The sequence below is a fragment of the Monodon monoceros genome, unplaced genomic scaffold, assembly GCF_005190385.1.
Source record: "Monodon monoceros isolate NGI ecotype Baffin Bay Population unplaced genomic scaffold, NGI_Narwhal_1 Super_Scaffold_3, whole genome shotgun sequence".
NCBI lineage: Eukaryota > Metazoa > Chordata > Mammalia > Artiodactyla > Monodontidae > Monodon > Monodon monoceros.
In genome coordinates this window covers 62,141,215-62,166,971 of record NW_021703780.1, presented here as the reverse complement: position 1 = coordinate 62,166,971, position 25,757 = coordinate 62,141,215, and the positions used below count along the sequence as shown (strand labels likewise).

General features: G+C 58.1%; 1 protein-coding gene across 4 annotated transcripts; it reads right to left on the bottom strand.

The window, feature by feature from the left end:
* Positions 1–249: 249 nt before the first annotated feature.
* On the bottom strand, positions 250–25,714 carry PTH1R (parathyroid hormone 1 receptor). 4 transcript variants are annotated; one of them, XM_029243063.1, is made up of 16 exons: positions 25,591–25,714; positions 23,312–23,368; positions 20,830–20,952; positions 10,171–10,273; positions 8,134–8,268; positions 6,435–6,545; positions 6,205–6,323; positions 5,942–6,036; positions 5,524–5,716; positions 4,867–5,020; positions 3,176–3,236; positions 2,746–2,812; positions 2,365–2,459; positions 1,562–1,703; positions 1,415–1,456; positions 250–762 (listed from the first exon to the last, which is right to left on the bottom strand). In XM_029243063.1, the coding sequence occupies exons 3-16, from the start codon at positions 20,902–20,904 to the stop codon at positions 385–387; spliced, it is 1,770 nt and encodes a 589-aa protein (XP_029098896.1). In that variant the 5' UTR covers positions 20,905–20,952; positions 23,312–23,368; positions 25,591–25,714; the 3' UTR covers positions 250–384. The 4 variants fall into 4 exon arrangements, with proteins under 4 accessions (XP_029098896.1, XP_029098898.1, XP_029098897.1 ...); XM_029243065.1 differs by lacking the exon at positions 25,591–25,714 and having other exon boundaries at positions 23,312–23,642; XM_029243064.1 differs by lacking the exons at positions 23,312–23,368; positions 25,591–25,714 and adding an exon at positions 21,977–22,152.
* Positions 25,715–25,757: the final 43 nt, after the last annotated feature.

Sequence of the window (25,757 nt, the reverse complement as noted above, 5' to 3'; positions counted from 1 at the left end):
CAGGGAAAGGCTGGGGCCCTCCTCCTGCATGGGGCCACTGGGGTGCTGATGACCCAGCAAACCTGAGCTTCTCTAGGCTTAGGGGCCTCTCTCAGGCCCTTTCTGCCGGGCTGGGTCCCGACCCCCCAGGGACTGGCCCATGGTTCCTAGACCCCCTCCTGAGGTAAGACCAAGAACACCCCCATGGCTCCCAGCTCCTCCCCTCCTGGAATAGGTGCCCAGTTCAGACCACAGGAAGCCACACGCTGCTTCCTTTTCCTTTTTTTTTTTTTTTTCCTGTTTTATCCTCCCAGCCCCAGTCCTGAGTGGGCAGCTGTCCAACAACCTGTCTCTTGGTCCGCTTGTCCACCCTTATGTCCACAGGTCCAACCCTCGGGTCCCCAATCACATGACTGTCTCCCATTCCTCCTGCAATAGGACAGGTGGCCTGTCCGGTGCAGACGCCTCCTCATCCAGCCCCGAGCAGGAGCCGTTGAGGAACCCATCGTCCTTAGGAGCGGCCACGGCAGGTGGTGTGGTCTGCAGGGCTGGGGACCCTGGCTTGGTGTGGCCGGGCAGCTGGGGGTGGCCATTGGCTGTGGCAGCAGGCAGCAGGCGGGGGCTGAGGGGCAGGCCAAGTCCTGTGCGGGGCCCTACATTGGTCACACTTGTGTGAGACACCATTGGACCGTAGCTGTAGCTGCTGCTCCCGCTGCGTGCCTTGCGCTTGAAGTCCAGTGCCAATGTCCAGCGGCTCCAGGATTTCTTGATCTCAGCCTGTACCTGGGATGGCAGGAGGAGGGTGGGTGGTCAGGTGTGCCCTTAACCCCTCTGCCACATGTCCCCAACCCCAGCGGTGCCCCCATCCCTGCCCCTGCAACACTCAGCACTGAATGTAAAGAGGCGCAGGCTATTACTGGAAAATTTCAAGGCCAAGAAGAATCCCGTCATTCTCAGAACATGGCGCCTGGCTGCAAGCAATTGGCACACCCAGAATCTAGAAAGCTCAAATGACCCCAAGGGTGGATGAGTGTTCAATCTGGATTCAACCGTGGGGCTGGGAAGATACTTGGCTTTGCCCACAAATCCTAGTGCACCCTCAGCCTGAATCATCTGGAAAGACTTCTCTCTGCCTTCAGAACGTCCTCAGGGATGTTCTTGGAGGAACAGAGTAAGAACCAGGCGGAAGAATGAAGGGACAGGACTCGGGAACCCCCGGAACTTCTTTTTCATTTTTTAATTAAAAAATTTTTTTTTTATTTTTGGCTGCACCTTGCGGCTTGTGGGATCTTAGTTCCCCGACCGGGGATCGAACCCGGGACCCCTACAAAGGAAGCACGGAGTCCTAACCACCGGACCACCAGGAAATTCCACCCACCCTCCCCCGGCACTTCTGCGTCCTTCCTGCCTTGCCCCAGCGTGGCCCACCGCTTACCTCGCCGTTGCAGAAACAGTATATGATGGCGACAAAAAATCCCTGTGGAGAGAGGGCACTGGGTCAGGGCCCAGAGCTGCATCTGGAGAGGGTGGAAGCAGCCTTCCCAACCCCACCCGCCCCTCACCCTCAGACAGGCCTGCGCACCTGGAAGGAGTTGAAGAGCATCTCGTAGTGCATCTGGACTTGCCAGAGCGTCCCTGAGACCTCGGTGTATGGCGTGGCCATGAAGACGATGTAGTGGACGCCAAAGAGCGGCATGAGCACCAGTGTGGATTTGAGCAGCTTCCTGGGCCAGCGGGGCAAGGGGGTCAGGGTGGAGCCACTTCCCCCTCAACAGGCGCTGTGTACCCCGACCTGCCAACCCCAGGCTCCAGAAGCCACTAAAAGGCCCGAGGCTCTGGCAGCCAGTGGGGGAACCCAGTTCACCTGAGCCAATGACACTTTGTTTTCTCAGCAAAGTGTTAACAGGGCCCCTTGATTCTGAGGTGTCCCAGAGTGGACCATAAATTATGTCGCCCTGTCCCAGGGCCCTTTGCACCTGCTGGTCCCTCTGCAGGCACTCCCCCACTCGCCCGTGGCCTTACCTCGGTATCCCAAGGTCCCTCCTCAGGTTTCAGTCAAGCTTCCGCCTTCTCAAGGCCACCCACTGCCCACCTGTCTCTCAAGACTCCCTGCGACCAGCTCTCTGAGGAGAAGTCTGGGTTTGTTCTGCCCAGACCCCAGCTCTAGTGCAGGGCCTAGCACCAAGAGGCCCAGCCTGGCTTTGGGGTGACCCCAGAAGCCAGGCAAGATCCCATCACTGCTGGCAGGGCCAGCCAGGGAGTCAGGAGCTGAGCCCTTCCTTGAGACAGGCTCATTCGTGGAGCCTCTGTCTGCTTTTGTACATGGTGCTGGTGTTGGATGACCCCTGAACTCTGAGGAGCCTGGGCATGGTGGGTGTGGCTCACCGGTACTGCTGCCGCGTGTCACACCGGCCAGCGTTTGTCTCCCGCAGCTTGGTGGCGAGGACCCGGACAATGTTGATGAAGAGGATGAAGTTGAGCTGTGGGAGTGAGGGAGGGCTGCGTCTCGAGGCCGCACCCTAGCAGAGAGGGGCAAGGACTCTGGGACCCATGACCCTGCTCAGGCTCTGCTCTGCCACTGTGTCTCCAGGTGGCTCCTTAGGCCCTTGGTTTCCCCATGTGGACTCGGGTGGGGGTCAGCTGCTTCTTGGGCCTTGTGGCTCCAACCCTGGGGTCCAGGGAAGCCTCTATAGGTCCCTGTCAGGGGCTGGTCACTGGGACCCACGGTCCATACCCCGACCCAGCTCTGTGGCCACCCCTGCTTACCACAATGGAGGCCAGGATGGGCACCTGGATGATCCACTTCTTGTTCCCGGAGCTCAAGTCCCAGCACCTGGGGGAGGTTGAGGCATCAGCCCCCACCCCCTGCCGTTCCCAACCTGAGCCTTCCCACAGGGAGGCTCCAGAGCTGGTCTGCTCCGACATTAGCTGTCCCCCAACTCCCACCAAGAGCACAGGACAGGGGAGTGTCATATATGGCCAGGCCTGAGGCCACCCTCAGAGGTCCCTTTTGAAGTAGCCTCCGCTGACCCTGAGCGGGTACCCAGCTTGAAGCTGAACTGAAAACTCCTGAAACTGGGCCACTCAGGGCCAGGGTACAGGAGGTGCCCCTCATATGCTCTACAGAGAAAGAGGGCAGCAGGGGTGTTTCTGGCCTGTGTCAGAGCCTCCTACCTACTTCTCCACCTGGACCTACCCGGTGTTTGCCAGGGTGGCTCTCACACTGACCCACACAGCCACGAAGATGGCAGGCAGACCTGTGGGCACAGAGGGAGACAGTGTGTGAGGGACTGTCCATGATGTCTCTCTCCTCAGCCCACCTTGCCAGTCCCATTCCCCTCATCCCTGGTGACCCCCAGCTTAGCCCACCATTGTCCCTGACACCCCTCACCCTGGGCACATGGGCTAATTGGTGACAGAGCCCTACTCTTGCATGTGCTGCCCTGCTGTCCGCACAGCCTCCCCTCTGCACAGCCTCCCCTCAGGGCTCCAGCCCTCAGGACCCTGTTCAGCCCTCTGCCCTCATCTTGGTTCCGCATCTTGTACCACACATGCACTCCTGCTGGGCACTTGGTGAATAAGGTATCACTAATTTATCCACACCCAGCCCATTCTGCCCTCCCCTCCCCTAAAGGGTGCTGCTCTGGGCTAGGGGTTCCCTGTGAGGGAGGGAGCTTATCATCACGGGTTTTCTATTCCAGCACTGCCACCCTTTAAAAAGTCCTAGCCCCATGGATGAGGCTGGATAGGGTGTGCTGTTGTTCCAGGATGGATAAAGGGCTACAGGGAAATCTCAGTGTGCCCAGGCCCAAGCTAACTCAGATGGTACATGGTACCTCTGAGTGAGTTTTGCCTCTAGGAAGGAGCCCAAATCCCCACCCTCTGCCCCCACACACTTCATTCTAGGCCCAGGGTACCCTTGGGAAGGGCAGGGCATGACCTGGGTTTATGCGAGGAAAAGAGCTGTGACATTCCTGCGCCACAAAGTTCTCTGTGTTCCCCTATCTGTGTGCTTCCCACCCACGCTGACACCCTCTAGCCCCAGAGCCCACATCAGCCTGCAACTCTGGGGCTTGCCATGGATGAGGTCAAGGTCAGAGTGTGTCCACCAAAGGGCAGGGAGGCTATGGCTGTTGATGTGAGGGCCTCTAGGTGCTGAGCGCAGGGAGGGCTCCAGCCACCCAGCCTAACCTTCTGCAGTCTGGCCAGTTGCCCCGGAGCCTGGCCAAGCTCTGGAGCTGCCAACAATAATGGACAATTATTGGTAACTCGATCCCACAGCCTGTGGGGGCGGGAGTGCAGAACCCCAGCAACCCATTCTGCAGAGGAGCTGCTGAAGCCCAGATGATGCTAGAGCCAAGGCCTGCAGTTCTGGGCCATGGACCCTGTGGGCAGGGTGGCAGAAGCATGGACAGCTCCATGCAGCGTGGGGACTGGTGGAGAAGTGGGGCTCAGGGTGGAGGGAGCGTTCCAGATCCCAACTCCAGCCCCAGCAGTGGTGATACAGTGGTGAGAATAGCTGCCTTCCAACTCCAGCCCCAGGCTGACCTCTGACCCAAGATCCACTCTGATCTTGAGTGGAATCTTGACCTGAGAGTCCCCCCCTCCCTCTCCTGGGCTGAGCCTCAACCCCGGGTGAACCTGCCTCCAGGTGAGCCCCAACTCCAGGCTGAGACAACCCCAAGTGAACCCTAACCCTTGGCCAAGCCCTGTTCCCTGAGCTTGGGGTGGGGGTGGGGGGCAGCCAGTCACAGAAGGCTCACCACCTGCTGCCCCACATCCGGCACAGGATACGCTGTATGGGTGCTTTCCCCTCAGTGGCACTCTCTGACCCTGCTGCCCATGGTCCCACCCTGCTTGCACCTCACTGCCTGCATGCCTGCGTACCCCAGCCGAAGATCGTGAAGCCCCAGAGGTACTTCTTCTCTGAGAAGAAGGCCATGAAGATGAGACTGTGCAGGTACAGCCCCTCCACCAGAATCCAGTAGTAGTTGGTAGCCAGGAAGTAAAGGAAGAAGGTCACAGTCACCCGGCAGCCCACCTAGGAGACCAGCTGGTGTTAGCCAGAAAGCAGGACCTGCATCTGGGGAGGGCTGGGCTGGGCTGAGGGATGGGCAGTGGGAGGGGGTGCTGGTAAGATACGACAGGTGCTAGTCAAGCTGGTGAGGAAGGGACAGGCTCTACCAAGGGCAGGGGCTGAGAGGTGTGTGTGGAGGTAATGTTGCCCAGGCAGGAGGGCACGGATGACGGGGGTGGGGGGGTCAAGGTGAAGAGGTGGGGTGACTGGCGGTCCGGGGCCGAGGCAGGAGTGTTGATGAAAGTGCGGGGAGGGGGAACACTCACAAGCTCTGGGCAACAGGGCCTGGAAGCAGGGCTGAGAGGTGCAATGCACGCAGAGAGGTGGGTGTGAGTGGCCTGAAGCGCGTGGCTGCAGGAGACAGGCGGGGGCGAGGGCAGAGGCGCCGCAGGGTGGGTGGGGCTCCCGCGAAGCCATTGGTGGCTAGGGGCCCCGGGCGGGAGCGGGCCGCCGGAGGGGGCACTCACGTAGCCGGCGGCGGCGGCGGGCGGCGGCGGTGCCTGGGCGATGGCGCGCAGCTCCTCCTCCGTGAGGCGCTCAGCCTCATCAAGCGTGGCGCCGGAGTAGAGCACCGCGTCCTTGACGAAGATGCTCACGGCGCGAAGCATGAAGGACAGGAACAGGTGCATGTGGATGTAGTTGCGTGTGCAGTGCAGCCTCCTGCGGAGCGCGCGACAACACCGTGGGTGGGGGCACGGGGACGCGCGCCGGGAGGGCACGAAGCGGGGCTTGGTGTGCAGGGGTACAGTGAGGGGAAGAGAGACATTATGCCTCCGCCCGGTCCAATCACACCCTTGGCCACGCCCCACGCCCCCCACCTCGGCCCCTCCCCGACCACGTCCCCTCCCCACCCCAGACCCCCGCCCCACTCCTCGCCCCGCCCACCTAAAGTAGGCCAGGATGAGGACAGCCACGGTGAGAGAGGCCAGCGAGACGGAGTAGCCCACGGTGTAGATCATGCCCAGGCGGTCAAACACCTCCTGTGCAGGTGGGGAGTTACTGTCAGAGCCCTGGGACTGGGGTGAGCATCAGGTTAAGGGTCAGAGGCCACTTTAAGGTTGCTGGATGAATCAGGACTAGGTTCAGGGGTCACCAGTGGAGTGGGGTGGCCTTACACGGGTCAGGTTAGGGAGGGGGAAGCCTCGCACCCGTTCACGAGTCTCATTGGTCAGGAACTTGACACATTCGCTGTAGTTGGCCCATGTCCGGTTGTGCCCTGGCACCAGCTCCCAGCTGCCATTACGGTCACAGCGACGGTAGGCATGGCCTGCAGGTCCATAGGAGGGTCAGGGCAGGCAGAGAGGTCTGGCACCACTGAAGCCCTGAGCTCCAAGTCCTGACATCCCTGTGGTCCCCACCCTACTCCAGCCCGCCTTACCTTTATGATTGAAGTCATAAATGTAGTCGGGACAGGGCATGGCCACCACCTCACCTGGTGCCCCCAGCGGCCAGCACAGGATGTGGTCCCACTCTGGCAGGCAGGGGCGCCCTGTGACCACAGAGACAGACAGAAAAGGTGGGGGACATCAGTCAGATCCATGGTTAGTGACCCAGAGGAATAAACACACCTGTGGTCTCTGGCTCCCTCAGGGATAGGTGTGCCCCAAGACTGGAGAACTCAGGCCTGGAGCATTCTGGAGAGAATGTGTTGAGCCCTTACTCCCTACTGTGCCCTGCACCCACCTGGCCTCATAGAATTCCCTACAGACCCTCTATGCAGGTGCTGGTAATGGTCCTATTTTCTAGATTGGCCGGTGGAGGCCAAGAGAGGCGAGTTATTTACCAAGGTCATACAGCCCAGGGCCCTGCCCTCCTCTGGTGCTCAGCCCCTAGCCAGGCCTCTCTCTTTTCACTCTGTTCTTGGTCCCACCTTCCAGGTGTCCCTAAAGAAGAGCAAGTTCCCAGACTAACTGTCCCTCAGCTGAGAATGTTTCCTATGTGCTCCTTGCCCAGGGACCATGGACTAGAGGAAGAAGGTCTAGTTTCCAGTGCCAGCTGGACTCCTGAAGAGCTGCCCACCTCATGCAGGTGTCTACCCTCTTTGCACTTCAGTTTCTTCATTGGGAAATTGGGATTGACATGCACTTCCACCACTATCCAAGACCCGCCCTGAGCACCTGCTACGAGACTCTGGTGACCACTTGTGGGGGTACATATAATCCCCCAAATCTAAGTGCTAACTGTGGGATTCAAGGCAGGGCGACACATCCCACTTTGGGGCTCCAGCCTCACAGCAGAGATGCTAAGTGACCTTGGAGAGTCTCCAGCCTCTGAATCTTCCACTTTCCACTCCCAGCTTCCTTCTTCCCCCTGCAGGGCTCCAACCACAGGACTCTCCAGCCACCCTGGAAGGTTGCCTTGATGGCTAGACCCACCCCAGCTTGGTGAAAGGCTCTCTGTCCTGGGCACCATATTCCCAGCCCCGCCTGGCCAGGCCCACAATTCCCTCTGATCCCTGGGGAGCCACAGGGTGACCACAGCCTCCCAGATGTGGCCCATCTGGAATCTGCTGCCCACCCAGCCGGTTCAAACTGGCCCTGTGGCTGCAGCCTGGGCTCTGCGTTTGTCTCTCCTTACCTCCCTGAGGGACAATGCAGCCCGCATCTCCCTCCTCTTCTCTTCTGCCCTCCTTGTCCCACTGTCTGGCCCCACCCCTTCACAGCCGCCCTTCTGTCCTGCTCTGTCTCTATGGCCAACCCCACTATGTGTCTTGATGCACCCTCTTATGACACCCTGAGTCTCAGTCCCAGTGTGTGCCTCCTGGTCCCCTCTGTCTCTTCCTGCCTCTCCCTGCCCCTCTGTCTCCTGGGTTCTCTGTCATCTCTCTCCATGGGAGGGGCCTCAGCCCTGGGTCCACCCCTGAGGTGTAAGGTCAAGTTCTCTGCCCACATCTCCTGGGGGCCCTAGTCCATCCAGCTTGCCTGCCCCCTCCACACTCTGCCCCCTGGGCTGAGTCTCCTCCTAGCACCTCCCCTCCTACAAGAGCCGAGGAGCATGAGCTCACATGAAGGCTGTGGAGCAGTGGGGCAAGTGGGTCCGAGTCGGTCTCAGATGGATGCATGGAAGCACAGACGTACCTCGGTGCCTGCTGCCAGTGGACACCTCCTTGTCCTCCTCAGACTCAGGATAGAGCTTCCCAGCTGCCTTCTCTTTCTTGGGCTTCCCTGATGTGGATGCAGACGCCCATCCTTTGCCTGCTTCCATTATGTCAGCTGGAGAAATTAGGCCAGTTATGGCTGTCGACAGCACTACAGCAGAAGACCCAGGGTACCCTCCTGCCTCAGACTCCCCCTTTGTACAATGGGGGTTGCCCCCTGCCCTGCTGACACCTAGGCTGATGAGAGGTAGGGACGTGCTTTACAAACTGTAAAGTGCTTGCCAGGTGCAGAAGTAATCAGTCGGCATGGAGACTGTAAACAAGGGGTTCAAGTGGTAACGAACACAATTCAGGTGTGGGATCAACTAGTGAGTGGGTTGAGCGGTAAATCTGGGCAGAAATGTCTGACCCAGGAGTCATAGCCAAAGCCCACGCAGGAGGCGAAGGCCCCACCAGGGGGCGCATGGCAAAAGTAGACAGTAGTGGTGATGTCGACAGAGGTGAAACAGTGAAAATGAAGCCCGGCCAGAGCGCTGTGTAGGTCGTGAAGCTGGTGGTACGAAAGACAAGAGCAAGATGCAGTTGTCAAGGGAAGACAGATGAGCCCAGCTACCCCATCCCCTGCCCTAGGATACCCAAGTAAGGGGTTCACAGCTTCCACAAGGGACCCTGGAGACTGTCCATCTGAGATGGGGCCTGGCCTTTCCCTCCACTGGAGAGATGCCTGAGGTCTCTCTTCCTTGCTGAAAGTCTTCCTCATTATCTAACCTTCAGCTACAGCCCAAGCCAAGGCCCCCTGGCCCTCCCATGTCGGGGTTTGTGGCAACAATGAGAAGCTGAGTGCAGACACCCTGGGCTGGGATAGAATGGCTGTGCCCATTTTCCTGCCCGCACCCTGGGGCATCAGTAGGGTGGGGGTAGCAGGATGAAGTGGAGTGGGAAGGGAATGCCTCCATCGTGAACAAAGAGAGGGCAGAGGGAGGTGCCTCCATGCTTCCACAACCAGAAAGACGGCTGGGTTCAGGACCGCCCAGCCCCTGATGTGACTGGGGCAGGGGACCAGGGGGCCACTGGTGGGGCCGGTGTGGGCAGGGCTGTGACTGCAGAGACCATGTGAGTCCCTGTGAATGGGAGCAAAGTCTGTGGGCTCCAGGGTATGTCACTGTGTGCTTGCGTCCTGGGTGTGCATCAGCCTCCTCTCCCAGCAGTCTGAGGGCCAGCTCAGGGGAGGAAGCTGTTCTTGCCTGCCAGTCAGGTGGGGTCTGGGCCTCTTCCAGGTTGAGGAGATTAATCAGACAGAAGTCAGAGGCCTGGATGGTTGCTAATGAAGTTCCATTTCCGCTTCCAGGAAATGGACTCAAGGAAGAGACCAGCTTGAGACTGGGGCAGGAGCTGTGACGTCAGGTGAGTGCCCCTCCCAGCTTCACCGTGGCAGGGGTCCCATGGAGATGCTGTGTTGGTAGAAGGAAGCCTTCCTACCCCATCAAGAACCCTTTACTGGACAGTGGATGTGACTGACATAGAAACCCATCCGTATCCCTCTATTCTCCTCCCCTTCCAGCCCCATTCTCCCGACCCTGGACACCTCTGCCTTGCCCTTTGCTCAGGGGGCCTTTTTCAAAGACCTATTCTTCCTTCTGCACCTGCACTGGATAGCTCCTCCTCCTGCAGGAAGCTGTCCCAGCCCACTCCAGCGGGGTCTGGAGCCCTCGTCAGTGCTCCTGATCGTGGCGTGCCTCACTAGATCTAAGCCAGTTCGAGGTAATTCAGACAGTAGTTGCCTCCATAACCTCCTATCCCCACCCTGGGAGGGGAGGCTCAGTGCATCTCTGAGCCTGCTGACTTTAATCTCACCTGACTCACCCCATTTTGGGTCCTCACTTTGGCCTGGCCCACTTTACCTGGACCTACCCTCCCTTGGTGCCACTTGGTTCTGCATCCTGGACTCCCACCTTCCTCTGGCCCCTCTGTCTCCTGACCTTGCCCCCAGACCCTCCTCCTTTAGCCCCGCCCCCACCTGGCCTCTGCAGGACTTCTTTGAGCCGCTTCTCACACTGGGCCTGGGCACGGTGCAGCAAGAAGATCTGCTCCTCTTTGGTCATGACGTCATCTGCATCCACCTACCAAGCCGAAGGTCAGATTGCAGGCAGGACTTCCCAGCAGAGCGGCAGACTCCACAACTATCCCAACCTCCTTGAGGGATTCCCCCCCCCTTTCCAAAGAATGCGGGAAATCTGCCTTATGTAGCTCCATTGTACAGACGGGAAGCCTCGGCTTCAAGGGGAAGGGCCTGCCCCACCATAGGGAAAAAAGGGGGAGGGGTGCTGTCCCCTGCTTGCCCGATAGTAACCCCATAGGCTGCAGCCACTGATATTCTCTGTCCAGTCTGTTCCCCAGGGGTACATGGGAAAGGGATGGAATGTCCCAGGGTGGATCCTCACAGGATCCTGGCTGTCTATTGGGGACCTGGGTGGAGAGGGGGTGGATAAGGGGTGGTGAACTCTGGGGAAAGAAACGGGGCCTGGATTCCTTCAAGTCCTAGTGCCCTCGGGACCTTGGGAGTCACCAATTTCCATCCTGGCCCTCTCCCCAGTCAGTGCTTTCCCCGTGAATGGAGAGTGCCTCAACTCCTCCCACCCTTGAGGTCCCAAGAGGGAGAGGATGGAGAAATTGCTGGCAAGTGGTCTGGGTTGGGCGGGGCACTCCTGTGCAGGCTGTGGGTGGGAGTCACCCACATCCATTGCTTATCTGGAAGTTTCCCTACATCCAAGTAGACCCTGTGTTCTGATGATGTGGACAGGCCTTTGCTCCTGCTGTTCCCTCTGCCTGGAATGTCCTTCCTTTCTTTCCTTCCAGCACGTACACCCTGGGTATTGGCTGCCACCCACGAGGATTCACTGGCATCATTTTAAGGAAGGGAGCAGGAACGTCACGGAGGTGGGGGTGAGATGGGACTCACTCTGAGCCTCTGTTTCCCTGACTTAGGGTTGGAAGGAAGTCAGAGGGTAAAGGCAGCATCCCGCCCTGGGAAAAACTCAGTGTGCCCAAGCCCAGCCACTCCCATGAGTGGGACCCACAAGAGGTTAATGCATCCCCTCAGACCCCACCTTCACCCCCAAGTCAGGGCCATGTCCTCGCAGACCCCCAGGACAGAGCCTGGTTCCCTTAGACCTTCAACAGGCAGAGCTGCATCCCCTCAGACATCCCCTGTCAGGGCCCGGTCCCTTCAGTCTGAGCGGAGCTTTGGAGGGTGGGAGAGCCCAGAGGAGGCAGGGGAGGGAGGTGGAGGTGGGGGGAAGGGGCGGGCCCCGTTATGCGGGGGCGGGCAGCCGCCGGGAGGGTCAGGGAGACTGCGGCAGGGAGAAGTTAATTGACCGAGTCTCTCGGTGGCAGCAGCAAGGGCTTCTAGGGCCAAGGAGTCTCCAGTTGGCTCGGCTGGGATTGGGTTCTGCTGGTTTCACTTAGCAGAGGCGCGTGCGCGTCTTTGCGTGTGCGCGTGTGAGTGGCGGCACAGCCTTGAGTGGCCGCGCACAATGCTGTCTGGCTGGTGTGTGCACTCGTGTGTGCCCCTGTCTCTGTATATTCTCACGTGGGGATCGTCCAGCATGCACATTTGGAACGTGAGCCTGAGGTGTCTGTGAACATGCATGTGTACCTACGTTTCTGGGCAAAGGTCCGCGTGTGTGTGTCTGCGAGTGTGTGATACGGTTGCTCATTAGCCTGCACGTCTGTGGGTGTCCGTGCTTTCGCGGATCACTGGCGTCTGGGTTGGACCCTGAGATCTCAGCTGGACCCAATGCCCAGGAACTGCTGGAGAGATTCCCACGTGCTTGCTGCTGGCCCCTACACAGCTCCTGTAACTTCCCCCACCCGCAGCTAAGGCTGAGCAGGCTGGGGCAGAAAAAGCCCTGGGGAGATGGGGCTTGAGGGAGGACAACTAGGGTTTTCCCTAATCCAGGGGGCTCCAAGACTAACCTGAAGCTCTCTTTGTGCCTCTGGCGTTGGGGATCCAAGCTGCTGAGGGGTCTGATCCCTGAGTAGCTGCCCTGCCCATCCCACCCCCACTACAGCACGCTTTCACCTCCATTTCCATTACTGCAACTAGTACCTCTGTCAGTAACCACCACCACCATCACCACCACAACCAACACCACCAACACAACCACGCCGCCCACCGCCAATGCCACCGATACCACCGGTAGCGGCAGCAGCACCATTACCCCCATGAGCACTAACTACTATTGCCATCGGTATACCCACCATCATCACCATCACAACTGGTAGAACATCATTACCATCACCACCACCAGTGCCGTTTCCACCAGCACGATTACCACCGTGACCATCACCACCACCTCCAGTATTACCACCAGCATTGCCATCCCCATCCCCACCAGCACCATTACCACCAAAGGCAACATCAGCACCATCACTGCCACCAGCCCCGTAACCACGGTCAGTACCACCTTTCCTATCATCTTATCCTTACTCCCTCAGCATGCCCCCTTCCCCACCACCCCTTCTCCTTCTGCCCACCTTCATCTCTTTCAAGATGAACAGATAATCACCAGATTTTTTCCAGCTGAGGAAAAGCTCCTGAGTGGCTGACAGGCTTCCACCAGTCCCCAAAGTCTGGCACACCAGCCCTCCCGATAGACAGACTAGCCCACTGATGTGACCCACTGAGGGTTACGGCTGATGGCCTAGACTAAAGGCAGGCAGCCATGGGTTGAAAACTGCCCATTTGGCAGACTGACAGACAGACAGGTGTGCAGCTGGGTGACGACCAGGAACTGACCCACACACCCTCTCACAGGCCCAAGACATCTGCTCAGCCGCCACCTATTGCTACCGCTGCGCTCTGTGGCCAAGAGGAGGCACATCCTCTTTTCTGGAGTCTCATTTCCTGGTGGGTCTGGGAATGCCCAGGAGAGGGGAAGGTATGTGCTTCAGGCACCAGATAGCCCCCAGATTCCTTCACCCACAGGGACGGTGGCACCATCTCTGGCCTCCCTGGACTGTACGACCCATTTCTCTGTCACCCAATCATGGCAGAACTGCCATTGCAGCAAGAAGAATTCAAGCCAAGGAGTCAAGAAAGCACTTTCCCAAGGAGTGGAGGGCGGCTCTACATCAAGAGCATCCCCACTTGCTTTAGAGTACAGCTCCCCTGCCTGGAATTCGTCCATCACCTCTCCCTCCAGCTGCACCCTCTCCTCATCTAAGGAGATTCTGCCACCAGCACCGGAACTTGAATCCTGTCTCCACCACTGACTGGCTTTGTATCTTTGGCAAAGCTGTTTAACCCTTGTGCCTCAGTCTCCCATGTGTAAAATCAAGATAATAATAGGGCTGTTGTGAGGGTTAAATGAGGTCCTGTATGAAAAGCTTGGGCAGGGCTGGGGCCCACAAAAAGCTGGTTGCTGTTATTACCACTGGGTCAGCAGCAGCACCAAGTCATGGCTCCCCACCTCTGGCTATGGGCCACTGTGCTGCTGGGCACCATGGGTGCCCCCAGGCTCAGGACCCAGAGAGGCAGGGGGAGACTGTCTGAGTAGATGACTGAGACCAGGGGGCCACAGTGAGGAGCAGGTGGGTGGTGGGACTCCAAGGAGGACTGGGAGCAGGAGGTACAGGAGGGCCTGCAGGTGAGGTCTGCCTGACCAGCTTTTGGGGTGAAAGGACACCCCGATAACTCCCTGCATTTCTGGATCCACCCTGGACTCACACTAAGATTCAGGGTCACCGCCAGACCCCCATACTTGGGCTTAAGGGGCAGGAGGGCCCCTCCTCTGCCTCTGCCCTGAGTGAGGTCTTTTCTAATGGAGTGATGCGGAAAATGCTGATAGCTCTGATCCTGGCCTGGCCACTCCATCCGCTGCGCCCTCCCCGACCAGCCCCTTTCCCCCTGCAGAGTTCAGTTCTTCCTGGCCCAGCTCCTGGTAAGGAGGACTCAGACTTGTATCATTTTAGATCCAGAGAGTCTGTGCGTCTCGGGTCTCACGGATGAGGACTGGGGGACCTGGAGCTGGGTCATGGCCAAGGGTCAGTTAGTCCATACCCACCACTGATAGGGTCACCTAGCCCTGGTGCCAGGTGTCCCGAACCCCTCTTCCTCCCACACCCCTCCTACAGTCTTGGGTTAGGGCTGACTTCCCCTGACCTAACCATTGTAGGGCTCGGCTGTAGCACTCTCCCCATGTTCAGCCCTCCAACATGGAACCTTCCTGTGTGCACACATGTGCGTGATCCGCAGTTTGTGAATATGCAGGGAGAGAAGTGGCCTGGGAGCCTAGGGCTGGTATTTGTGGGGCCACAGGCAGGGTGCAGATGCGGGCTGGAAGCCAGTATGTTATCTACAAACATAGAAGCTGCTGTCTCAGAGAGAAAGTAATGTGTGGTCAAGAAGCCCGGATGTGCTTCTCATTTCCTGAGTTCAGAAGCTCAAAGGAAGAGAAAAGCCATCTGCTCAGTACCCCTCCCGCCAGGGGGCAAGCAGCTCCTTCTAACTCAGCTCCCAGGGAGACCCCACTGAGAACGGTGTTGGAGCCGCAGACGACAGTGATGGCGGCAGTGGGGGTGGAGGTGAAGACAGTGAGTGGGGCGATGTCAAGGCTAATGATGGTGATGGAGGTGTGATGGTGACAGTGGTGGTGGAGAGTCAGTTTCGTGCCACTGACCAAATGAGGGCCACTCCTCTCAGTTCCTCTCCTAACTGCCAAATTCCACACACTTGCTGTCTGTGATCCCAGACATGCCTACATTCTCCTCCTCCAGGCAAAACAAAGGAGGAAATACAAGGGATCCTTCTTCAGCTGCTGACACCTCTGTCTCTGGGAAAGAGGCTCCTTCTACTGCTTGGTGTCAGCCTCAGGAGGCCCTCTTGGGTCATCTCATCTATCGCTCTGACTGGCGTCAGCCTGCTCCCCCAGGGGAAGACAGCTGCTGGCTTCTTGCGCACCTCTAGAGAAAGCAGATCTACCAACATTCATCCCTGGATGTGACCAGTGTCTCCCACCCCATGAGAGCCCCTCTACATGTTGGCACCAGCCATTGCCCCTGGAGCTTTAACCACATCTCCTTCAACATCCCCATCTTACGAATGAGGCCACTGAGGCGAGAGTACAGTTAGAAAGAAGAGGGCGAGGAACGGAGCTAAGGTCTGCTTGATACTGAAGCAACAACCCCAGAAGAGGGGAAAGAAAGGAGGAAGTACCCCGCCACATGGGTCCTCTAGTGCCAGCCTCAATACCAGTTTTCCACAGAGTTCTTCTGGATTCTGTCTTTCACTGTGTCAAGCAAGAGCCTCTCTGCAGAGCACCTAAGGCAGCCTCCACAGAGGTAATCCAGGAATGGAGGAGACGTAGAGGTGATCAGGTGGTGATAGCGTGGGCGATGGCAGCTTATGCTCAGCTCTAACTGGGCAGAGGATAGTTGCACCCTCGTATTAGGAGGGAGGAGAGTTTGTACCTTCAGAAAAGCCAGGAGGAGAAAACCTCGGCTAACAGGAGACCCCCTCGTGACCTCCTGGCCTTCCTGCCCCTCTTCTCCAGGTTCCACTACTGGGACCTGTGCTGGCACCCCTCGATGTCTCCCATGCCAGCTGGCTAGGCACTGCTTCCTGCCCTTGCTGCCTTCTGTCTGTCTGTCTGGCCTGAGCAGGCTGGGACGGGTTCCCTGCCGGGGACGCTCCTGCCCCACCACGCCATGGCTGACAAGTGCTGATTTTTCCTCCCCTTCGCCTGGCCTTCCTGAACAGGCTGCCTGTGTTCGGGGCTGGGAGGGGCTGGGGGGAGGCACTGTGACGCCTCTCATCCTGGCCAGCGTGGAGGCCTTCAGGGCAGGCAGTGGGATGGAGCCTGGGATGGCAGAGTTGGCTGCTAGGACCCTGTGGATCTTCGTAAGTGGCCTCTACCTGGGCTTGGAGACCAAGGCCCAGAAGGATGGTATGACCTAACCTAACCATAACCTGGTCAGCAGAACAGAATCCTACCAGGTCTCACCTCTGCACAAGGCAGGTCCCAACCTGGTCAGCAGAACAGAATCCTACCAGGTCTCACCTCTGCAAAAAGCAGGTCCCAGAGTTGGGGTTCTGAAAGGTTTGGAGGTTTCTGATGTCTTTGAGAATCTGAGCAAAACTTTGCACCCTCTTCCAGTCACACTATATTTTGCAGACAATTTCAGGCATCTGCAAACCCCCCACTCCACCCTTTCTTTTTCCTGGGGGCTCTCTGAAAGAGCTGCCTTCCTGATGCGGTGGCTGGACCAGGGAGTGTCCCCAGAAGGCCCACAACAGGAATCTGGGGGAGGCCTCTTGATGCCTCATTAAAACATTCCGAAGAAAACCCAAGTTCCCGGGAGGGCTCGGCCCCCCTCCTCCTGCTCTGTCCACAGGCAGCTCCCAGAGCTGGGGTGGAGGGTGGAGGTGTTTAAGGGCAGGTGATATAAAAAGCTTCAACGAATCAATACGAAAAAGACAAATAACCCGTAGAAAGATGGGTAATGGCTCTGAGCAAGCTCTTAGAAGATGGACAATAAGCCAGTGTAAAAGTCCAAAAGCTCACTGGTAATTGGCATATTAAAATGGCAAGAGACACCATGGCAAAGGTGAGGAAAAGAATCTTCGGGCTACCCTGTGAGACAGAGGGTGTGGGGAAGAGACCTCCTCCGTCATTCCTAGTGTTGAGTACAAACCCACACAGGCTTTTTAGAGGGCAGTTTGGCCATATCTATTAAAATAAAAAATATGCATGTTCTCAGACCCAGCAATGACAGAATCTAGAAATATCCTACAGGGAAATGGTCACACAAGGACATGAGAAGGCACTTCAAGGAGTTTCCCTGCCACCATCTGGAATCTCTCTCTCTCTCTCTCTCTCTCTCATACACACACACACACACACACACACACACTCATACAAACACACATGAAACTATCTAAATGTACATTCCTAGGGACTGCTTAATGAATCGCAGGTTTTGGAACACTATGCAGCATTTAAAAAGATTTATATTTACTGACATGAAGATCTCCAAGACACACCTTTAAGTAGAAAAATGCATATGGCAGAGCCCTATCTACAAACTGCTATCATTTACTAAAAAACAAATAGAGGGGCTTCCCTGGTGGCACAGTGGTTAGGAATCCGCCTGCCAATGCAGGGGACATGGGTTCGAGCCCTGGTCCGGGAAGATCCCACATGCCGCGGAGCAACTAAGCCCGTGCGCCACAACTACTGAAGCCTGTGCACAGCAACGAACCCAGTGCAGCCAAAGATAATAAATAAATTAAATAAATAAATTTATAAAAACAAACAGACAGCAAATGACAGAGTAAAACTATCTACTTTATATGCACACAAAAAGGTACCTGTTTGGAAATATACAGAAAAAGATCTGGGAGGACATCCCCCACCCACACTGTTTAAAATTGTTTTCTCTAGAATAGGGAATGGGTTTGGGAGTAATCAAGGATAACTTCTGTTTAATCCATATTACTTGACTCTTTTATAAGAAAGAACATATTCCAGTATTAGTTGTGAAATTAAAATAAGAAAATAAAAGTAAAATAACCAAAGGATTCTACTTAAAAAAAAAAAAAAAAAAAGAAAGAGAGAAAAGGAAGAAAAAGAAAACCTAAGTGGGACATAGGGATCTCCTGCCAGCATAAGCCCTCACCGTGCTTTGGAGGAAGAAGCTCAGTGCAGGAGTCTGAAGACTTGGGTTCAAATCCCACCTCTGCCACAGACTCACTGTGTGACCCTCAGGGCCCTTTCCCATAAAATGGATGGATGAACAGATGGAATGAGAAAATATTTGTGACCATTTCTAGGTCAGAATCTGGGGACGGCCACTGTTCAATACGTGTTGGTTCCTTCCTGTCTTTAAAAGTGAGCCCCTTGGCTGAGCTGCCGTTGGAGCCTGCTGAGAATGGTTCCCTGGGTCCCACCTACCACAGTCTCTCCTGAGTCTGACCCTGAGGTCATATCTCTACACTCTAAGCCTCCCAACCCCACAACGCTGACCTTCAGGCTCTCCCACTGCAGTTTCTCCTTCGCAAGCGTGCATGCTGAGGGTGTCCTTAGGATGAGGCATCCCCAAGGATAAGACCACCCATTTCCTCCCACTCACAATCTGTGGGCCCATCCCTTCCTCCAAACTTCACCCCACCTGACTCCCAACCTCACAGCTACTCTTTTCTGTAAGGCACAAGATGGACCAGTTGAGTCTGGCCACAGCCAGTGTCCTCCCAGTGGGACACTTTTTGGTCCTCCAACCATGAGGTCCCTCCCTCATGGAGGATGATGTGAGCCTGGTCCTGGGGCCAGCTGGGCAGGCAGCATATAGGTTTGGTGACAGGGTCCATCAGCTGAGGGTGGAAGCAGTATCCCCTGGGTTTAGGAGAGGGAGCTGGCAGGCTCAGTTTCTTGCTGGCTCCAGCTGAGGCCAGGGGGCCTACAGGGTGTTGGGTGACCCTCAGGCCATATCCTCTATCCCCGGAGCCACGGAAGGTTCATTGCACTCACGGCCTGAGTGTGCAGCCACAGATGTCTCAACAAGGTCCCAGGGCAGACCCAGCCCTGGCATCCCTCCTCCTTTCCTACCCTCAGCCTTGGGCCAGGGCTAAGCTGGGCAAATTCTCTGCATGTGCCTCAGCTTCCCTGGAAATCAGTGTGGGTCCCTCATAGAGGCACAGGGCTTGGCACTTGTTGACATGCAACAAATAATGGTCATATCGGTTGTGTGAAGGTCAGTTAAAGGGGACAATAACAGAACCTTTCTCAGAGGGTTGTTGGAAAGATTAAACTAGCTAATATTGTAAAGTGCTTAGAACAGTTTCTGGCAAGCAGACAGCACTACAGAAGCATTTATTAAATAAAAACAAGAAAACAATAGACCTGGATGCACATGTGACCACAAACACACACACACACACATGCATAACTATGCTTCTACAAGTCATGTGCAGACCACAGCCTCAGACACACGTGAGCTCACACAAGGTCTCAGACACTCGCACTTACGCAGACCCAGAGAATACCATGCTGAGTCCCACAGAGCCCTGCTTCGACACACAGATATACTCACAGGTCACCCGCGCCCATCACCCTGTCTATTCCTCTACAGTCACTTGCACACATGTGTGCACACAGACCACACTGGCTGGCTCTGCACAGTGGCTATGCTCACACACCCTGGAAGGGGCCCTGGGAAAGGTAAGCCTGGCCCGAGGGGAGGCTGGGGAAATGGCTCTGGGCCCCGGCGTTCACCAGTGTTTGGAGCATCCCTGCACACGGTGCTGATAGTCTCTGAACCTGTTTCCTTATCAACAAATCCTTGTATGGGGCGATGTCTCTGGCTTTGGGGTGCCATGCTGTGTGGGCATGGACAACAGTGAATGGGGTGTACTGAGGCCAGCAGAGGAGAGGAGAGCCTCAGATCAAGGGATTCTTAGGCAAATGTTTCCTTCTTGGTGTCTTTTTACAGATAGGGAAACTGAGGCGTGGAGAAGGATAGCCCAAGGTTACACAGGCATTGGCAGAGCTGGAGGAATCCAAGAGCTCCTGCCTTCCCGCCTGGGGCTCCACCTGGATAGGGAGCTGGTCAGGGGAAGGCTGCCTGCCTGTGTCTCTAGATGGCAAATAGCCGCACCTGGGAGGTGAGGGGGAGGCAGCGGGGGGTCTTGAAGTCAGACACAGGCAGACAGTCTCCTCAGCCATTGCTGATTCCCCCAGGACAGGGCTGCTGTGGGATCTGACTGACTCCCCAGGAAATGGTCCCCAGACCCTGGCCCAGTCTGAGGAGGGTACTCAGCTCTTTGTCTCCAGCTCTTGGCCTCCGCCAGTCTCTCCCTATTTTTCTTTGCTATTCTTGGTCTATCTACTCCTCCTGCTCTGGGGAGCTCTCACCCCCATCTTTGTCTCTGTCCCTCTCTTCTCTCTCTCTAACCTTATCTGTCTGTCGCTTCTTCTCTCTCTGGTCCCCTCTTGGCCTCTGCTCTCAGGAGGGTACGAATGTGGGTCTCCTCACTCACCGGAGCATGTTTCTACTGTGGGAGTGTTCTGTGAGGTCAGTCTCCTTCAGGGGAGCTCCATCCCTCCTCCATGCCACACCATACCCGCCTCCCTGGGCAGACATCTCCCAGTCTGGGTGAAGCTGGGCATGAGTGCACGCATGTGTGTGTGCATGCGAAGGTGAGAGCTTGAGGGGCCCTTAAATCCTACCCCCTGACCTCAGACCCACAGCCCTGTGTCCCAGATTGCAAACAAAACTTGCAGAAAACAGAGGACCCCAGAGCAAAGTCTGTGTGACCCTACATCAGGGCCAAAGCCTAATCTTCTGCTAGATCACACTGTCATCTTCCAGGGAGACACAGAGCAGTGATGCTCAGAGAAGCAGAAGATAGGAGGACCCTAACCACAGATTTCCAGACCTGGGACCCCAGCCCAGTCTTCAGAAATAGGGAAATCTTAGGCATCTGGAACCCAGAGTTCAGACATCCCAGAGACAGCAGGCACCGAGGATCCCGGGCCAGAGGGGACGCCCACCCAAAGTTCAGGATACTGGGGGAACTCAAGCCTCTGAGCCCTGGACACCTTCCCCCCACCCCCAGCCCCCGCCCAGGGACCCCAGAGCAAGCCCGAAGCCTGTCCTGGACTGCGAGCGGGGGACTTACCAGCACGTATGCGGAGCTGAGCACTGGGCAGCACAGCAGGAGCGCCAGGCCGGGCGCGATCCGGGCGGCCCCCATCGCCACCGCCTAGGGCCCCGTCCCTCGGGGCAGCCGCCGCTGCCGGCCCTGGTGGTGGTGGTGGTGGTGGTGGTGGGGTACAGAGCTGCGTCAGGCCGGGCTGCCCCGCCCACGCCAGGGCCTAGGGGACCCCGGAGGCCCGGCGGCCCGAGGCCCCGGGGCCCGGCGCGGGGCCCATGCGCTGAGGGCTAGGGAGCGAGCGCAAAGGAGAGGGAGGGAGGGAGGCAGCCGGGGGCCGGGCGGGCGGCGGGCGGGCGCCGAGAGCTGCGGAGCTGCCCGTCTGCCTCGGAGAGGAGAAATCACATCCATATGGCCGGGCCCCCCGCCCCCGGCCCGCCCCCCGCCCCCCTCTCCCCCCGCACCGCCTTTTCTTTTCTTTTCTTTTTTTTTTTCTTTTGGGGAACTGGGAGCTGTGGCTTTGCCCCACGCCCAGTGGGGGAGGGGTCGGGGGAGGGGTTGGGGTCGCGGTCTGCAGGGGGCGAACGGGCTGTTATTTTTAGCTCCGCGGCTAGCGCAAGTATGGGGGGCGGGGTGGGGGGACGCGTTTTGCGCAGCTCCGGGCGTGCAGCCTGGGTACTCGATCCCAACTTTGCAAAGACACTGAGCCCTTCGGCGATCGGGCCGCCAGCTCCTTGCCCCTCGGCCCCCTCTGATCCTCATCCCGTCCGCGGCCGCCTCCGGCACTCCCTCCCCATCCTCGGCCGGAGCCCCGCCTGCGCCCGCGCCGCTAGAGCGCGCCTGCGGCCGGGACGCCCGGTCTCTCCGCCTGTCTGTCAGTCCGTCTCTAGCTCCCCCGGCCTTGGCCTCCGTTCTTCCAGCAGCCCCGAGCTCCGTTTCGGTCACTCCCTCGCTCCCTCCCTCCCCTCCCCCTTTTCTCTCTACGAAAACATTTGCAAGTTTCCAAAAAAGCCACGGAGCCGAGCGGCGCGGGGCTGGCGGCTCCACGGGGCTCCGAAGAGGCGCCGCTGACTGACACCGAGACAAAACAGCCCACCCGCCCCGGTCAGGCCCGGAGTCACCCTACCCAACTCCAACCCGCTCCCCTCGCTGCTGGCCCCCAACCCCGACTTACTCCGAGCGCGCCGCCGCGGCCCCCGCCTAGCCATGGGTGTCGGGGATCCCCCGACAGCCTCCCCAGGACAGCGCCCCGTCCGCGGCCCCGGGGAGACTTCATGGAGCTCTTGGGATTCCCCCCTGGCCGGCCTGGCTTCCAGCGCCCCCCGCCCGGCCGCCTCTCGGAGCCGCCGCCCGCCGCGCGCGTCCCTCGCCTCGGCGTCTGCCGCTCCCTCTCCCCCCCCACCGCGGCCCGGGCGCCTCTTCCCTCCCCCGCGCCCTCCCTGGGCCTCTCCCGCCCCCGCCCCCCCTCCGTCTTCTCCGACGCGGGTGTGTGGAGCTGCAGAGCGGAGCTCGCCGCCCCCTGCCCCGGGACATTTCTCTAGAGGCCGCGGCCCGGGGTCGCACAGCGGCGGGATGTGAGTGTGGAGGGGACGGGGCCCGGGGAGCTTTGACATCTGGGCCCGGGAACGTGGCCCGAGCCGCTCCCGCCGCTTCATTTTCCTCTCCGGGAAGGCACAGACGTTATTTTTTCTGATCGTCCGGCCCCGGCCGGTGAATAGGGGCCCTCAGCCGCGAAGCAGGCCCTCTTCACTGGAGGTACCCAGCGCGACCCCGGCCGCAGCGCTGTCTGTCCGCCCGCGGGACTCCCGCTCAGGCTGGACCGGGATCCCCGGAGAGGCTGCTCTGCCGCCAGCCCCAGAGCCTGGCTCCGCCACCGCCCTCCTGCCCGCCCCGCCCTCGCCTGGACCCCCAGCCTCAGGAATCTCCCGAGTGGGTAGGTCTGCTGTGCCCCAGACCCGCCCCCGTCCCTGCCCGCGTCTCTGGGCTCACGTCCCTCTCTCTCCCTCCCCAGTCTCTCCCGGGTCCGGGTCTCTCCGAGTCCCTACCCATCCAGACGCCGGCCCGGCCTCTCTAGCTCCGCCCCTGACTCCACCCCAGGCGGCTAGCGGCCGCAAGACCAAGGGCTCCGCCGGGACCCCCACCGTGGGGTTCCGCCTCCCTCTCCCACTCCTTCACACCCCCAAAAGCTCTTGGCCTGTTCTGGTCCACTGGGGACCCTCAACTTGGGAAAAGGGCGGGAGGAAACTTCGGGGGCAGAGGCCAGATGGGGGCGGGGCTTATGTGCTCCTGCCCGCGGTGGGGGGGGGGGGGATGCAGGAGGGCTCAGAGGAGGGGACCTCGGACCCCAAGCCTACAACCTCTAAGTATCAGGTGGGGAAGCTGAGGTTCAGGGAGGGCCTGGGGATGCCTGGAGCAAAGGGCTTTAAGGATGGTCAGGAGGAAGCTAATGCGACTGTCAGGGCCCTAGGAAATATCCGGGCTAAGTGGCAACCCCAGGTCTCCCACTTACCAATTGTGTATCCTGGACACGACGACTCTCCTGCTGTCTGAGCCTCAGTTTCCTCATCTGTAAAATGGGGAGCTGACCAGCTGATTCAAAGGGCACTTTTACCTGTACTGTTTCAGTGCCTCCGAGGGTGGGTATCTCTCTGGGTTTCTGAGAGACCCATGGACTCTGGGGGCTCCCCAGGCTCAGCCTGTGGAAATTGAGCTCCTCAGAGCCCTCAAACCGGCCCCCTGTCTCAGGGATGACCCCTCTCTTCAAAGTGAATGAGTGCCCAAGCCCAAGCCCTAAGGCCACTGGAGTCCAATTGCAGCCAACTTTCCTGGCAACCCACCCCCTCCTCCTGCTCAAACCCACCCATCTCCCAGACTGTACCCACAAGGGTCTTCTCCATACATCTCTATGGCCATACTCTCTTCCATGCCCCACTACCCTCAAGTTTCTTGTCCTGGTGTTTAGACTGCTGTTTGAGGCAGTTTCCTCCAAAGGTGACTCTCCTCAACAGGCACCGTTGACTAGGCTCCTGGTCTTCTTTCTGTGTTCACTGAGCTGCCTTTGCCTTTGTAGTTTCCTCAGCCAGGATCATACTTCTTTGCCTGGTGTAGAGGACATCTCTCTCTCCTTGTGTCTCCATCTCTTCCATTATTGGGGGAGGGGTGGCTGTGGTTTGGGGACTGCTCCCTATGGTGTGTGGGCTCTTTGGGAACAGGGACAGAGGCTCAGGTGCCCAGAGCAGGCACCTAAAGAACACTCATGGTTCTTCAAAGAAGCTTTATGTCTCTGTTTCTAAGCAATTGGATTCCAAGTTTTATGATTTGATGACCCACACCCCTTGATGATAGGAAAAGAACATTCATGGAGGGATTGGAGGTACTGAGAGATGAAACTAGGAGTTGATGGAGGAAGTCCTTCTCAGATCTGACACCAGCAAGCTTGAGATTGAGAAACAAACAATACCCTGTGCTTGGGAGGACCAGGGTGGGCTAGCTGTGGATAGGGCTGCACAGAGGGATCATGGGCTCTGGGCCCCTTAAGGGTGTTTCCCTAGCCGTAATTCATGTGCCTCACTCCAGAGTCTCCTGCTGGACATTCCACCACTGTGGGCGGGGCCACTGACCCCCTAAATCACCCCCAGGCCTCTGGTTAAAGTGCCACCATAGGGGTGGGGGTGTCACACATTAACTGGTAGCACCCCAGTGCCTGGCAGAGCACAGCCCACCCTTTTTGACAGGCAAGCCCCAGGGCCCCAGGGTCAGTTTCTGGTCAGTTTCAGGTCAGTTTCAATGGCGTTTAGAAAGTTCTGGTTGGGGGTGGGGAGTGGGAGTAAGTCCCTGTGGGGACTCCCCTCTTTGATCCCCAGGCTGGGGCCTAGGAGGAGGAGCCAAGGCTGTCACTCTGGTTCAGCAGCCCTAGGCTGACAGGCCTCTGCTGCTGCCACGGCCACCATGAGTAGGGCTCTGGCCAAGGTACACAGACCCTGGGGCCTGGGTGGGCACCAGACTCAAACAGGAAAAACAGAGGCTCTCTGAGACCTGCAGCCTGGCCTCACTCCCTCGGAAAATCCCTTGCCCGAGCCTGGAAGCTATCTGGTAAAATTAGCCCATAGACCCCGACCCTTTGTTCCCTCAACCCTAGCCCCAAAGTCAGCCCGAATCCCAATCTCAGTCCTGATCCCAGAGTTAGCTTTACCCCCAGGCTGAGTCCTTTCCTTGTCTGATCTCTAACCCCTTTTTGAACCCTGACCCCAGGCTGAGCCCCCATCAAGCCTCAATCCCAGACCTCTTTCCAGGTTCCCAAGGCCCTCTGGAAGCTTTTCAAGGCAAGGGGCTGGTAGGGGAGGGAATGGCCAGGCCATAAGTGAACCTAGGTGCCACTTTTACAGCCGTTTCAGCTGCTCATAAACACCCCCCACCCGGATGAGTCACTGGAGGCTCCCAGGCAGCTGGTCAAGCAGCCCCCTCCCCTTGCAGCAGGAAGCCTGGCTTTCTCACTTCTCAGGAAGGTGAATGGCGGGAAGCTGGGGACACAGGGGGCCAGACTGCCCTGTCCCAGGCAGGGAGCATTCCCGGGACAGGCGGCTGGGAGTGTGGGATTCCTGTCCCTTCTGATCACATGGTCACAGGACCTTGCTGCGGTAGCACCAGGTCCATAGATAGATATCTCCTAGTGGGCATACGTTGTCTGCCCTACAGGCACAGGTACACACACACTAACCCAACTGGGTGCCCCAGCCTCACCCCTTCCAGCTACACTCAGGTTTCAGGGCTCCCCTGAACCCCACTCACCTGGAGCCCACAGGATGTTCCAAATTGGGCCTAGAGCCACAGAGTAGGCTCAAATTGGCCATGGGGAGGCTGTGGATAGCCCTGAGCAGCTTCTGTGGTTCAGGCCTAAGCAAGGATGTTGCTGTTCGGGACAGGAAAAGGCCTGAGTCAGAGCTTTCACTTGAAGA

What these genes read in the sequence shown, in the direction of transcription:
- PTH1R (XM_029243063.1), bottom strand. Translation starts at nt 20,904, where the DNA reads ATGGGGGCCGCCCGGATCGCGCCCGGCCTGGCGCTCCTGCTGTGCTGC. An exon ending in TCAGCTCCGCATACGTGCTG is followed by an intron (nt 10,274 to 20,829) that starts GTAAGTCCCCCG and finishes TCGGCTTGGTAG; the next exon opens with GTGGATGCAGATGACGTCAT. An exon ending in TTATGACTTCAATCATAAAG is followed by an intron (nt 6,324 to 6,434) that starts GTAAGGCGGGCT and finishes ATGGACCTGCAG; the next exon opens with GCCATGCCTACCGTCGCTGT.